The following is a 14,524-nucleotide window of genomic DNA, read 5'->3' as shown; positions in this document are numbered from 1 at the left end:
CTTTCAAAACTAGGAAAGGGGATAACATTTGAAATGCAAATAAAGAAAATATCTAATTTAAAAAATCTATTGTTTTAAACTTATAATGAACTTGTGAAGCCAGAAAATAGATAGTGGATGTTCAGTTAGGTACTATTCTTAATGGGCAGATATGTAAACAGTTCTTCTGTAGCTCTTTAAACCTTATTGATCTATGACATGGACTATAAGTTTAGACTTACTATGAACTTATGGAATGTAAACATGCTTAGAAAACAATGTGATCTATTTCTGGAGAAGGTATAAAACCTAAGAAAGACAAGAAAATGGTAGTGTAGACCTTTTCTGCTTCATCCAGTGTACATATGTCTCTGTGTGTATGTACCTGAATTTGTTTTCTATTTTCTCTGGCTCATGAATTAATGAACTCTGGGTTTCTCACCAGGCTAGTGAAAGGCCCTTGAGTCAAAGAGAAAAGAATCTGAGAAACTAAGTTTTCTTAATTTCCCTGCTGCTATCAGCAGGAGTTAATTTCTAGAAACCATTGTCTTTTGGCCCCAGAATGGCAAGAGACAGTTAAATCGCTAGAAGTCATCATCTTCTGGTTCAGACTAGTAGGAGAGAAGTAAATTGCCAGAAGTCAAAAGCTTTTGGCTCCTGCTAATGCCAGCCTTGCTGCCTTACTCAGTAACTGAATGCTGAGCTGGACCTCAGCACTGATCATCCATACCTTCCCACCAACCCAGCTCTGTGCCTTTCCTTTCTTGAGAACAAACAAACAAACAGGCAAACAAATAAACCAAAATTTAAAAACACAATGAAAATCCACAAGGAAACATGTGTATACATGTAGGATAAACCACAAATTCAGAAAAATGTACTAGCAAAAGTCCAGTAAAATAATAATAAATAAAAACTGCCCAAAGTCCGGGCTGGAGAGATGGCTCAGCTTTTGAAGGCATTGACTGTTCTTCTAGAAGTTCTGAGTTCAATTCCCAGCAATCACACGGTGGCTCACAACCATCTGTAATGGGATCTGATATCCTCCTCTGGTGTGTCTGAAGACAGCTACAGTGTACTCAAATACATAAAATAATTCTTCAAAAAAAAATCCCAGTTACTTCTATAGACTATAATCTTCACAAGATCCCTGATAGAGGAGCATCTATGTCTTACTAATGTTTGTTTTTTGATGTAATTAAATGGTCAATGCTTTCATTATATAAGATACTATGATATATATATATATATATATTAAATATATTATATGTAAAAATTTTATGTGATGTGTTATAAGATATATATTATATGTTATAGTGTATGATATATGTAATCACACATACACATATTTTATTCTAAAGTTCAAAAATTTCTTTTTCCCACTTAAATTTTCACAGTCAGATGTGAGCTGTATTAACTCAAATATATACTTGTTTCTCCAAGTGCCTCCCACTTTTGCTCTTCCCTGGGGCTTCTGCCATAGGGTCTCCAGATCACTGAGCACACAATGCTTGGATGAGCAGAGCATTGTTATGTAACAGCCTCTCTCCCTTTACTTAGCAGAGGTGGTAAGCCTCTTGCCTCACTCTGCTCTCCTCATGCTCTGATGTCTTAGTCTTGTCTGTCACCCAGTGGACCAGATTTGGTTTGGTCCATGGCTCCTTTCCTCAGACCATCTACCTGGACTTTGGCCCTCCTGAGAGGTGCTCTCTGGCTCTCTGTGCTCTGGGCACTGTTGTCTCCTGCCTGCTGTTCCCGTAGCCCACCCAAATGGCGCTTCTCTACCTCTGAAATTGTCATCCCCAGGAAGGTTCCCCAGAGAATGGGCAAAAGTGATATGTCAGGGCACATCACCTATAGCATGCGCTTTAGGGGACAAAGACATGTGGTCCACATGAAACTCAAGAAAAACATGATTCCTCAAAATTTTCCTGTATATACCTCTAATGACCAAGGAGCCCAGCAGAAGGATTACCCATTTGTTCCTCGGGATTGTTACTTCTACAGCTACCTGGAAGGAGTCCCTGGGTCCCAAGCTACACTAGATACCTGCACTGGAGGTCTGAAAGGCATGATACAGGTGGATGACTTCACTTATGAAATCAAACCGTTGGCATCGTCTTCCAAATTTGAGCATGTAATTTCTCTGCTTGTGGTGGACGAAAGGTCACGTGAGTCGAAAAAGTGTAGAAATGATGAGATTATGGCAAAGGCAGGTGACCTCCCTCAAGAGACTAAGCTCGCTGGAAGTCCCAGAGCAGCCCCTGTATATCTGTGGCGTTACCATTTGAAAGGTGTAGGAATACAGTACACGGTGACTCATGAATTATTCCAACAAACTGGGAGCAATTGCTCCACCTCAGTTGAGTTAATACTGATTATGAACAGCATTTCAGATAGCATTTATAAAATAAGTGGATTGATTGTGTATGCACGTAGTGTATGGATTTGGAATACGAAGAACCTACAAAAAATACCCGATCAATATGACAACAATGCTTGGAATACTATGGCAAGTTTTGGCGTATGGAAAGCTAAAATAGCAAAAGATACTTATGCCACTACAGCTCTTCTGCTTGCCTCAAAACCAAAAGATTCAGATTATGCAGGCTTTCAGGGTGGATTATGTAACCCCAACTGGGGAGTATTATATACATATGTAGGAAAAAACCATTTATTTCTGGCTGGATCTTTCCTGGCACATGCAATGGGTCACCTTCTGGAAGTAAGCCATGATACACCAGGCTGTGTTTGTTTCAGAAGGAGCAGTTGTCTCATGGATGAATTTCCTACTCTTCAGGATATGATTAGCAATTGTTCCCATAATGTGATACATAGGCGGATCCATGAATGGGACCCTTGCTTGAGTTTAGAGCGTCATACAGCTGAAGAAGTAAAGATCCATGCAGTTCCTCGTTGTGGAAATAAGAAAGTAGAGGCCAGTGAGAAATGTGACTGTGGTTCTGTGAAAGACTGTACCACTGATAAGTGTTGTGAAGTCAATTGCGACTTTACTCAGGGCAGCTCTTGTGCTGTAGGAGGTTGCTGTCGATCTTGTAAGTTTGCACCCACTGGAACAATATGCAGAGACAAAAATGGTATTTGTGATCTTCCAGAGTACTGTAGTGGAGTCTCAGAGCATTGCCCAGGAAATTTTTACATCATGGACGGAACTCCTTGTTCTCCACTGGCAGTCTGCATAGCAGGAAACTGTAGTGACCGTCATTTGCAGTGTCAAGCTCTTTTTGGATACCAAGTAAAGGATGGTTCACCAGCATGCTATAATGAATTAAATGTCAAAGGCGACCGATTTGGAAACTGTGGCGTTAGAATCATACGAGGAGGAAGCCAACCTGTCCCATGTCAAAAGGAGGATGTTTTTTGTGGAATGATCCACTGCGATGGTGTCAAGTATATTCCTGGTGGAGGTGAGCACACGACCTTTTATCACCTAAAGGTTCAAGATGTTAAAGAAGTACAGTGCTTTGGGTATGATGCACACCATGGGACAGAACTTCCAGAAATGGGGCTTGTAGTGGATGGTGCAACCTGTGGCCCTGGCAAATACTGTAAAGCTCAAAGATGTGTTGCTCATCCAACTTTGAATTTTAATTGCAACATTAGTTCATGTAACTTCAGAGGGGTGTGCAACAACAAAGGCAACTGTCACTGTGTTCGAGGATGGCAGCCACCACATTGTTTAGAAATAGGAAAAGGTGGTAGTACAAATAGTGGCCCTCCACCTATCATTCAGAAAAAACATAAAGCTGAAATACATGTGAGTGCCAACAGGCTAATAGTCATTTTAAGTATTCGCATGATTCTTATCTTGGCTTCGATTCTTTTGGGGGCAGTTTTTAAAGCAATATTTGTTTCAGAAACTAAAGAAGAGGAGTAACATTCTGCTGTTAACAGACAGTTGACTTCATACCAAACTATTTGACGCCACACAATGGACAAAATCTATGTCAATTACCACAAGAAATTGTTGATGATGTGTAACCATTGGTAAATTGAAGAATTTCATCTTGAAATAAAATCACTGAGGAATTAGCATTGTTTCTATGTTTTTTGTTTGTTTGTTTGGTTTGGTTTTCTTTTTTATTGGATATTTTATTTATTTACATTACAAATGTTATCCCCTTTCCCAATTTCACCGTAGAAACTCCCTCTCCCACCCCCAGTCTTCCTGCTTCTATGAGGATGTGCTCTCATTCACCTACCCACTCACACCTCTCTGCCCTCGAATTCCCATACACTGGGGCATCAAGCCTTTACAGGACAAGGCCATCTCTGCTACATATATGGCAGGAGCCGTGGGTTCCTCCATGTGTACTCCTTGGTTGATAGGTCAGACCCTGCGAGCTCTCGTTGGTTGATATTGTTCTTCCTATGGGGTTTCAAACCCCTTCAGCTCCTTCAGTCTTTTCTCTAACTCCTCCATTGGGGACCCTGTGATCAGTTCAATGGTTGGCTTCGAGCATCCACCTCTGTATATGTCAGGCTCTGGTAGAACCTCTCGAGACAGCTTTATCAAGCTCCTGTCAACATGCATTTCTTGGCATCCACAATAAGTGTCTGGGTTTGGTGAGTATATATGGGATGGATCCCCCTGGTGGGGTTGTCTCTGGAAGGCCTTTCCTTCAGTCTCTGTTCCACACTTTGTCTCTGTATTTGCTCCCATAAGTATTTTGTTCCCCATTCTAAGAAGGACCACACTTTGGTCTTCCTTCTTCTTGAATTTCATGTGGTCTGTGAATTGTATCTTGGGTATTCCTAGCTTTTGGGCTGCTATCCACTTATGAAAATTCAATACCCTTTCATGGTAAAAGTCTTGGAAAGATCAGGAACTCAAGGTCCACACTTAAACATAGTAAAAGCAATATACAGGAAACCAGTAGCCAATATCAAACTAAATGGAGAGAAACTTGAAGCAATCCTACTAAAATCAGGGACTAGATAAGGCTGCCCACTTTCTCTGTACATATTCAATATAGTACTAGAAGTCCTATCCACAGTAATTAGACAACAAAAGGAGGTCAAAGAGATACAAATTGGAAAGGAAGAAGTCAAAATATCACTATTTGCAGATGATATGATAATATACATAAGTGACCCCCAAAATTTTACCAGAGAACTCCTAACCCCCCTCTTTCTCTCTCTCTCTCACACTCTCTCCCTACCTCTCTCATTATTACTCTTTGTGTAAGTGTGAATATAGTTTCTTGTGGAGGCCAGAGTCAGATCCGAGAGAGCTGGAGTTATAGGTAGTTGTGGATCACCCAGCTTGTGTGCTGGGGACCAGACTCAGGGTCTCTGCAAGAGCAGCAAGCACTCTTAACTGCTGTGTCAGCTCTCTAGCCTCTTAATGCCATACAATTTACCACTTCTTAAGTTTGTTTTGAGTGAAATTTTTTTTCTCTTCCTGGTTTATGGTGCTAAGCAGCACAGCCAAGAACCCAGGGTCTTACCCAAGCCAAGTGAATGCCCTGCTTTCTACTCTACTGTGCCCAAACGTTTTGTCACATTCTTTAGACTTCTACAGGTAAAATCTGCTGCTCAGATTTTTTCAAGAAAAGAAAATACGTATTTGTGAAGTTCATTTTTATAGTTTTCTAGAAGCTTCTAGAACTTTGGGTTGCCTTAGTCTATGCTATTCTTACCATTGTCATGGTCTGTTCTCAATTGTATTAGATCATCATCTATTTTATTGTTAATGTAAAATATGAATCAAAAAGACATTTCTAAAATATATGGGTGTGCGAGGAAAGCAGTTTAATGCCTTTTTTAATGTTTGTTTTTCTCTTTACCTCGCTATCTCCCAAATAATTGAGACCAGACTACTATATTTATTTAACAAGCTTTAAGTATACAAGAACTGAGCAGTGTTACTGTGATGGTTTGTATATCCTTGGACCAGGGAGTGGCACCATCTGAAGGTGTGGCCTTGTTGGAATAGGTGTGACCTGGTTGGAATGGGTGTGTCACTGTGGGTGTGGGTATAAGATCCTCACCCTAGTTGCCTGGAAGTCAGTCTTCCACTAGCAGCCTTTGGATGAAGACATAGAACTCTCAGCTCCTCCTGTACCATGCCTGCCTGGATACTGCCATTCTCCCACCTTGAAGATAATGGACTGAACCTCTGAACCTCTGAACCTCTGAACCTCTGAACCTCTGAACCTGTAAGCCAGCCCCAATTAAATATTGTTTTTTTTATAAGACTTGTCTTGGTCATAGTGTCTGTTCACAGCAGTAAAACCCTAACTAATACAGAAGTTGGTACCAGGAGTGGGGTATTGCTGTGATAGGCCTGACCATGCTTTTATTTGAAAGAATGTGGATTTTGGGACTTTGGATTTGGAAAGCAGTGGAATGCTTTAAATGGGGCTTAATGGGTCATCCTAGTAGGAATATGGAAGACTTTGTTGCTGGGAGTAATTTGAACTGTGTTGACCTGGCCCAAGAGATTTCAAAGGAGAAGACTTTCAGAATGTGGCATAAAGACTGGTTTTGTGGTATTTTGGTGAAGAATGTGGCTACTTTTTGCCCTTGTCTGAAAAGTTTGCCTGAGGCTAAGGTGAAGAGACTTGGATTAATTGCATTGACAAAAGAAGTTTCAAAAAAGCCCAGCAGAGACTTTGTTCTCTGGTTAAGTCTTATGAAGAAAAGTTTGAACAAGCATAGCAAGCTTAGAAAGGAAAAATATAAAATATATGGTTTGAGTATTAAAGGAGTACCAGGAAGTGAAATGGAGCAAAATCTTGTGTTCTAGGAGATAAAGATTAAGGGAGTGGGACCTTGGGGCAAGATCCTACCCAGCTAAATTAGATCCAGGCATGGTGGTACACACCTTTAATCCCATGAGACAAGCATGCTGGTACACACCTTTAATCCCATGAGACAAGCATGCTGATCTCTACATTCAAGGTCAATGTACAGAGCAAGAACCAGGATAGCCAAGCTTAGGCAGTGAAGGATTTAGAAAACATAAAGCTAGTGATAATGTAATAATACAAGGGGATCATGTTCTAGTTCCTGTAAGCAGCAGAACTCGGCAGCTTCAGCCATGTGGCTCTGGCTCTAGAGTTAAGAATGGAAGGAACTACTGGGAAAATTGATGCTGGTTAGCTGGAGCTAAGGAATTAGCGGTGATTAAGAAGAGACCACATTGTTGAGGTGAAATCTTCTGGAAACTGTTTTCTGGGAGCACAAAGAAGCTGTGTTCCAGAGATACCCAAGGTTGTACCTCATGCTGCGGCTGGACTTGGTAATGTGTAAGAGTCACTCAGGTGGTACTGCTTGTGAAGGAATGAAGGGATCATGGAGAGAAGCTGAGGCTTAGCACTGTGAGAGGCCAGGGAAGCCCATTGGAGAAGGTGAAGCCTCAGCTGTAGTTGATGGCCCAGGATTGAAGGGGTCATGCAAAGGATTTGAGGCTTGGCACCCTGAAGAGAGCCTATGAGAGGCTATTGGTGAAGCCTAGTTGGAGTGGAACACCCCAGTGTATTGGAGATGTCAGTACCATGGGATGATCACCAAGAACAGCAGCCGTAATGGAGTGGATCAACCTGAGCATAGAGTGCTACAGAGGACAGAGATGGAGAAGTGATGCCAGTCCTTAGGAGGAGTCCAAAAGATCAAGTAGAATCCCAGACACTGAAAGAAGAAGCTGTAACATTGAAATTGCCTTGGAGACTCAAAGATGTTAAAGATGCCAGAGCCATGGGATACATGCTGAGGAAAGCTGCTAACAGGGAGTGGAACCAGCCCAGGAGGAAGCAGTTTGTTGCAGTCAAAAAAGATGAAAAAGGAGTGGAGATATGAAGACCACTTTGACATCAGCCATGGAGATGCAGAGTTTGGAGTTTGCCCAGCTGGTTTCCTGCCTTGCTTTGGGGATTACAGTTAATTAAGTTGAATGAATCTCAGAAGAGACCTTGAACTTTGGACTTTTAACATTGTTGCAACTGCTATAGACTATGAGGACTTTGAAAGTGGCACTAAATGCATTTTGCATTATGCTATGTTTAAGTATGGCCCCCATAGACTCATGTTTTTGAACAAGTCTATGGGGACCAGGGAGTGGAATGTGATGGTTTGTATATCCTTGGACCAGGGAGTGGCACCATCTGAAGGTGTGGCCTTGTTGGAATAGGTGTGACCTGGTTGGAATGGGTGTGTCACTGTGGGTGTGGGTATAAGATCCTCACCCTAGTTGCCTGGAAGTCAGTCTTCCACTAGCAGCCTTTGGATGAAGACATAGAACTCTCAGCTCCTCCTGTACCATGCCTGCCTGGATACTGCCATTCTCCCACCTTGAAGATAATGGACTGAACCTCTGAACCTCTGAACCTCTGAACCTGTAAGCCAGCCCCAATTAAATATTGTTTTTTTTATAAGACTTGTCTTGGTCATAGTGTCTGTTCACAGCAGTAAAACCCTAACTAATACAGTTACTCTATCTAAATCTTCTAAACTAATCTGCCTACCTCCCAGCCAAAATCCCTGAGGCCCTTGCATTTGATGGCTTTCTCTGCTTGAGCTGTTTTCTCATGGTGTCTCCTGGACTCTCCCCATGGCTAATCCTCACTTCCTCTGTCTCCTTTCCTGACTTCTCTGGCTGGGAAGAAGTCTAGCCCTGATCTCTCCTGCTCAGTCACTGACTGAGGGGTTTCTTTTTTGACCAATCGGGGAAGAATAGGGGAGCAATGTTTACAAAACACTGAGACTGAGGTATGAGATTCTCAGAATATGGATTGCAACCAGTTATGGGGGTCACAGAAATCAGCATTTGAATTACACAGTACACAATAGCATTATGCCCGCTGCAAGAAACCTTCATACCATAGATAGCTGGAATGTCAGTAGTTGTGCTGAACTTTGCTATGTGACAATGGGGAAACTCTTAGGTTTTTTTTTTTTTTTCCCAAATATCCAGTGGTTACACCCATCATTCTGAGATGGAATATATGCCACCAAAATTGATGCCAGAAGCTACCACAATGCTGGGGTGTTTTAGGTGCTGAATTCACACACTAGCTTCTACAGTTGTCTTTAGTTTGTGCAATGCCAGGAACTGTACTTGCAGAGGAGTGTGTAACAATAACAAGTATTGCTATTGCATATGTGGTTGAAAGTCAGCAACACATGATCAGAGAAGAGCAGGGAGTAAAGGCGGGAGCCGTCCACTTTATAGAGGACAATTCTGAGAGCCAAGGTATTTGTGCTGTAAATCAGGCTCTTATTCTGGTACTCACTCACCTGGTTCTTTTTATGATTTCAGTGTTTGCCTGGTGTCCTTTCTAAAGCAGAAGTGCCCTCTTTGGGGGCAAAGTGATTTAAAGGGGAATTTGAAAGTAATTCTTTGTACTTACCCTAATAAGCCACACTCTGAAGGAAATCATAGTTAAGTAGAGGAAGCAGTCATCCATGATTCCTCTGACAATTTCATATTTTCCAGTGAGCTTGGGGTTTTCATCTTGCAATCAATCCATGGTGCAATTAAAAAAATGTGCTTCTGTGTTTTAACTTCATAATTTCTGTAAGTTGTTCTGTTTTCTTTCTGTTGTCCCATATTGTGCCACATTCCAATGTCTGGACATACTTTGCTTATGCCTATATGTGAGGCAGAGGTTCCAAAATCACAAGAGGAAGTACACACATTCTAAAAGGCTAGCCTTCCATGTTTCCAGACATGCCTGCATTGAATTTCAAAAATATTAGCATGCATCAATATAAACATGGTCAAGGTGCTAAAAACTGATCGTATTTGATTTTTCTACTCCTACTTTTTACTTTTAGCATGAAACTGTTAAGCACTTTAATGGACATATGCCAGCGATGTCGGTAGAAGAGTACAAGGTTTTGTGTTTTAGGCATCTGGAATTTCACAGTGGCTCTCTGAGCCTTGCTATGCAACTATGCACCAGTGTTTGAGGATTATAGTCAATATCCCTAGATGAAATATACGTTGTCCACATTTTCAAGGTATATTTCAAAACTGAAGACAATGAATCCAAAAATGATGGAACATTCTAGGGACTGAATAGACTTCTAGAGTTTCTATCTTCTCATTCTCATTCCTGGATTGTGCTAAATATGGTCTATTCTATATTCTATGTTAAGCCAGCAGGGGTTGGAACATGGCTCCCTCATTCAATTACATGTTTATCAGCTTTCTGGTTTTAATGGTTTCCTTCACTGCTTAAGCTTGACTGTCTTAGAACTTGCTCTGTAGATCAGGATGGCCTTGAACTTAGAGAAGCATCTATCCAGTATGTTTAACTTTAGTCTTAATTTTGTAGTTGTGTGTAGTCTAAGGAGGAAGAGAAATGTAGAAAACTGAAATTCTTCTGAAGAGAAGAGGAACAGAAGTGAGTTTTGGAAGTATACCACAGAGTAAGATATGAGATATTTTGGGACCCCGTGATTTTGTAAGCTGAAAAGACAAAGTGGGCAGTTCAGACAAGCTTTGGTGCGTTGCCAGAGCTCTGGCATCAGCAGCCTGTGAGGATGGGTTACTACAACTTCCTCTCCCCCTCCCCCTCCCTCTCCTTGTCCTCCTCCATGTCTCTCCCCACCCCCCTTGTGTGAGTTGGGGGGACATATGGGTGGTGGCAGTACTGGCCAAGAGGACAGGCTCAGAGCATTGCAATCATAGTATTTCTTTGGAACTATGGCAAAGGTTTTGAGTGTATAATAGAAGAACAAAAAGTATAAGGGAGTGGCTGAGAAAGAAGCAGATGGGACAGGTGGAGGCACAGGACATCTCTGAGAGGGAAGGCAGGGACAGGTGGAAAGTGGGACATCTTGGAGAGGGGCGGTACATATCTTCTCCCTTCAGTCCATGTCCACCAAATTGTAAAGACTGTCTTTTTTCTTTTTTTGTTATAAATGGCTAGTATAATGGCCATTCCTGAGTGTTAGGATGGCAAGGAGGGAACCAGCTTCTGAGGGTTATCTTCTGATCTCCACTTGTGTGCCAGAACACATGTGCACATGTGTTGTAAAAAGTTATTAAAAATCCCAGCCTGGTGCTTCTTCCCCATCCTGGACCGTTTATGTTCCCAGATAAAAGACACACAGCCTTTATATTTTTAAATGGCCGTAGGCAGCACAATATCTGGTCAGCTGTCTACCCTCCATGCTGTTAGAATCTGCTTTCCTATCACTTACTATGTTTCATCAGGGATGCAACATAGCTCCAGTGGCCAGCCCACATGGCCAAGATTTATGACTCAGCTAACCCATGGAGACTTTCCTTTTTCCAGTCCTGCATGTTTCTTCCTTTAGTCCAAGGCAGCTTCTTCCTCTTTCTTCCCTCCTCATGGTCCCCTCTCTCCAAGCCTGGGAAACTTCAACCCTGCCTATTTCTCTTCTACCCTGCTATTGGCTGTTGGCATCTTCATTTACCAATCACAATTAACTGGAGGCAGGGTCACAAGGGTTGCATGCAGACTCCAGGTCTTGAGGGCCCACACTTAGCATTACAATATACAGTAAAAGACAATGCCTCAACACACATGCATGCTTGCAAACACACACACACACACACAAATAAAAAATGTAATTTTAAGAATGCTTTGAAAACAAATGTAAGGAATTAAGAGCAAAGAAAAACCATCTTATAAATTTACTTGGTAGTTTTGTAATTGTGGGACTTGTGGACAGGATGGCTGAGGAACAGATGACAGCTATGTAGGAATTTCAGGCTTCCCAAAGAACATTCTTATTGTTATCACAAGTGGGGAGGGAGGGACCAGGGAGGGAAAGTGGACAGAGTGGAGGGGGGAGTAGAGGGGGAGGGGAACCTGATCTGGTATTGTGTGAGGGAAAAGGACTGAAGCCTGAGGACCAGCAGAAAGAATGGAAACAGGCAACCTTGGGAAATAGGAGGTTGGTGGGACCCTCCAGAATGCACCCGAGACCTGGGAGGTGAGAGACTCTCAGGACTCAAAGGGAGGGACATCACATGTAATGTCTGACAGTAGGGAGAAAGTGAGGGATGGGGTTGCCATCCCACAGACACATCTCTGACCTATAATAATTGTTACTGTATGAAAGAATTACAAGGATGGAAATGGAGAGGAGCCTGAGGAAAAGGTCCAGCAACAGTTCCAAAGTGGGATCCAGCTCAAGGGGAGGTCCCAAGACTTGACAGTATTACTGAGGCTATGGAGAGCTTACAAAAAAGGGATCTATCATGACTTCCCTCTAAAAGACCCAACAAGCAGCTGAAAGAGTCAGATGCAGATATTTGCACCCACCCAATAGACAGAAGCAGTTGACCTCTATTGTTGAAGCAGGGAAGGCTGATAGAAGCTGAGGTGGAGAAGGGTGATCCTGTAGGAGGACCAGGAGTCTCAATTAATTTGGACCCCAGAGATCTTTCCACCACCAAAGAGACAGCATACACCAGCTGATATGAGGCCCTCAACACATGTACAACAGAGGACTTCTGGGTTTGTGTTCATTCAGAGATGATGCACCTAACCCTCAAGAGACTAGAAGTCTAAAGGAATTCAGAGGTCAGGTGGGGTGGAGGTTGGAGTCATCCACGTGGAGATGGGGAGGGATGGGGAGGAGGTATGAGATGTGGAGCAGTCAGAGGCTGGATGGGGCGGGGTGGGGAATGGAATATGGAGTGTAAAATATAAATTAAAAATAAACTGCATCTGTGAAAGTAGGAGGGAAATAGAATTTTTTAATTAATTTTTAAAAAATTTATATGAGTACGCTGTAGCTGTCTTCAGACACACCAGAAGAGTACATTGGATTCCATTACAGATGGTTGTGAGCCACCATGTGGTTGCTGGGAATTGAACTCAGAACCTCTGGAAGAGCAGTCAGTGCTCTTAACTGCTGAGCCAACTCTCCAGCCCCAGGAAATAGAATTTTTATCAGCAATTCTCTAGTTGTATTTGAAAGTCACTGGCAAAGTAAGACACTTTGCAGCTACTATGGAACCCTCTTTGAAAGTAATAGAATTAAGTTCAGTGACTAAAAGCAGAAAAATGTCATAGGATTTTCCCATTGGGCACTTGGACTGTCCTGCTCTTCCTAAGTAGGGAATGCTAAGTCCAGAGAAGAAGAGGGTCATAGATTGGTTCCTGAACAAGTTGATTTATTTTTATCACCTTACAAACACAGAGATTCATTGAGGATTACTGAGTTTTGAATAGATGTTGTTCCATTATCAGTTCCTCCATAGAATCACCCTTCTCCAAACTTTATGACAACCTGCTTTTCCTCCTTGGGTTTCCTCTATTACCTGGCTTCCATCCCTTTCCCTAATACTTATTTTGAGTAACAGTTACCATTTGCCCAAGGACACTTGGGTGGTGGCATCTAACTTTGGTAACACTGGGGCTACATGCTGAAGAATTTCTGCTTACTATGTGATCACTTGGGCCATCTCTAGAAATTGGATTGCTCTCAGCTTCACAGTCACCATGACTCACTCCCTGTGAGCAACCTAATCCACCCAGGATCAGTTCAATACTTGAAAGCAAGAACTGGAATAGGTGTAAACGTCTATAAAACATTCACTGTACAATGAGATCCAAAGGTGCTAAATGTCCACAGTGCAGTTTGTCCTTCCCAGGTGGCGTTGAATTATTCTGGTACCTTGAGAGATGACTACAAGACTTCGGTTATCAACAGGAATAGATGAGATAATTTAAAGAAATCTCTGGAAAAAATAGAGAAGCCCATGCCAAGCCCATCTTAAAGACTTATATGGAGGCATGAAGCTGCAATGAGATAAAGGCATTATCTACTTGGGAACAGAGTAAAATCAGACATCAGGGGAGTTAAGTGAGGAATGTAGTGTACTTTTCCCTGGAAGAGTTCCCAGCTTTGAGAGCTGTGTGTCAGTTGCTGAATATGGAGAAGCCATAACAGCAATGTTATACATGAGTAGAAAAAGATTGAAAGCCAAGGCTATCAAAAGGATACCCTTAGCTTTTAATTGGTAGTCCAGAGACTAGCTCACTTATTCAAGTACACTCATGTGCTTCATAATGACCTTTCAGCCAAAGGTATGCTACAGGTATGATTGCTGTGCTGGACACCTAAAAAATTCTTTGCACTTGATGAAATCATGGTTGCTGTAATATACTGTAATGCACAACTTACATGCTTGTAGTTTGCTGGTATGAGAAAACCTGCTCTGCCAATCATATAAAAGTACAGCTATATAATTACACATTATTGTACATTGCTGTGACCTTCCTGGCTGGGGTCTGGAGCTCTGACTGGGTAGTAAGGTAATGGAGAAAAAGATAAGCTGGGTCAGGTGGTCAGTGCTACCCTGACACCCCCCCCCCCCCCCCCCCGTGAACAACCTGGAACCTCAGCATGCATCAGTACCTTTTTATTATGTAGAGCATGGGTTTAGGGTGGAGATGGGGGCAGTAGTTACTTGTCTTGGTAGGAGGGCTCTGTAGGCGAGCAGTCTCAGGCCTTAAATGTTCAGCAGGAAGAAGCTGCAGTTGCTAGTATTAGCAGCAGTCTGATCAATTCTTTGTAAGCACTAGTACTTGGA

At 42.2% G+C, this 14,524-nt stretch overlaps 2 protein-coding genes across 2 annotated transcripts in view; both read left to right on the top strand.

Moving 5' to 3' along the window:
- LOC110306986 (disintegrin and metalloproteinase domain-containing protein 21-like) overlaps positions 1 to 14,524 on the top strand; it is an 88,457-nt gene that overhangs the window by 34,806 nt on the left and 39,127 nt on the right. The window lies entirely within an intron of this gene.
- LOC110288677 (disintegrin and metalloproteinase domain-containing protein 29-like) lies at positions 1,556 to 4,021 on the top strand. Its single transcript, XM_021154962.3, has 2 exons — positions 1,556 to 3,407; positions 3,858 to 4,021. Exons 1-2 carry the CDS (start codon positions 1,634 to 1,636, stop codon positions 3,875 to 3,877), a joined length of 1,794 nt encoding a protein of 597 aa, XP_021010621.1. The 5' UTR covers positions 1,556 to 1,633; the 3' UTR covers positions 3,878 to 4,021.

The sequence above is a fragment of the Mus caroli genome, unplaced genomic scaffold (assembly GCF_978045245.1).
Source record: "Mus caroli unplaced genomic scaffold, Mus_caroli_1 scaffold_14, whole genome shotgun sequence".
NCBI lineage: Eukaryota > Metazoa > Chordata > Mammalia > Rodentia > Muridae > Mus > Mus caroli.
The sequence above is the reverse complement of the archived record's forward strand: the minus strand, read 5'-3'. Positions and strand labels throughout refer to the sequence as shown.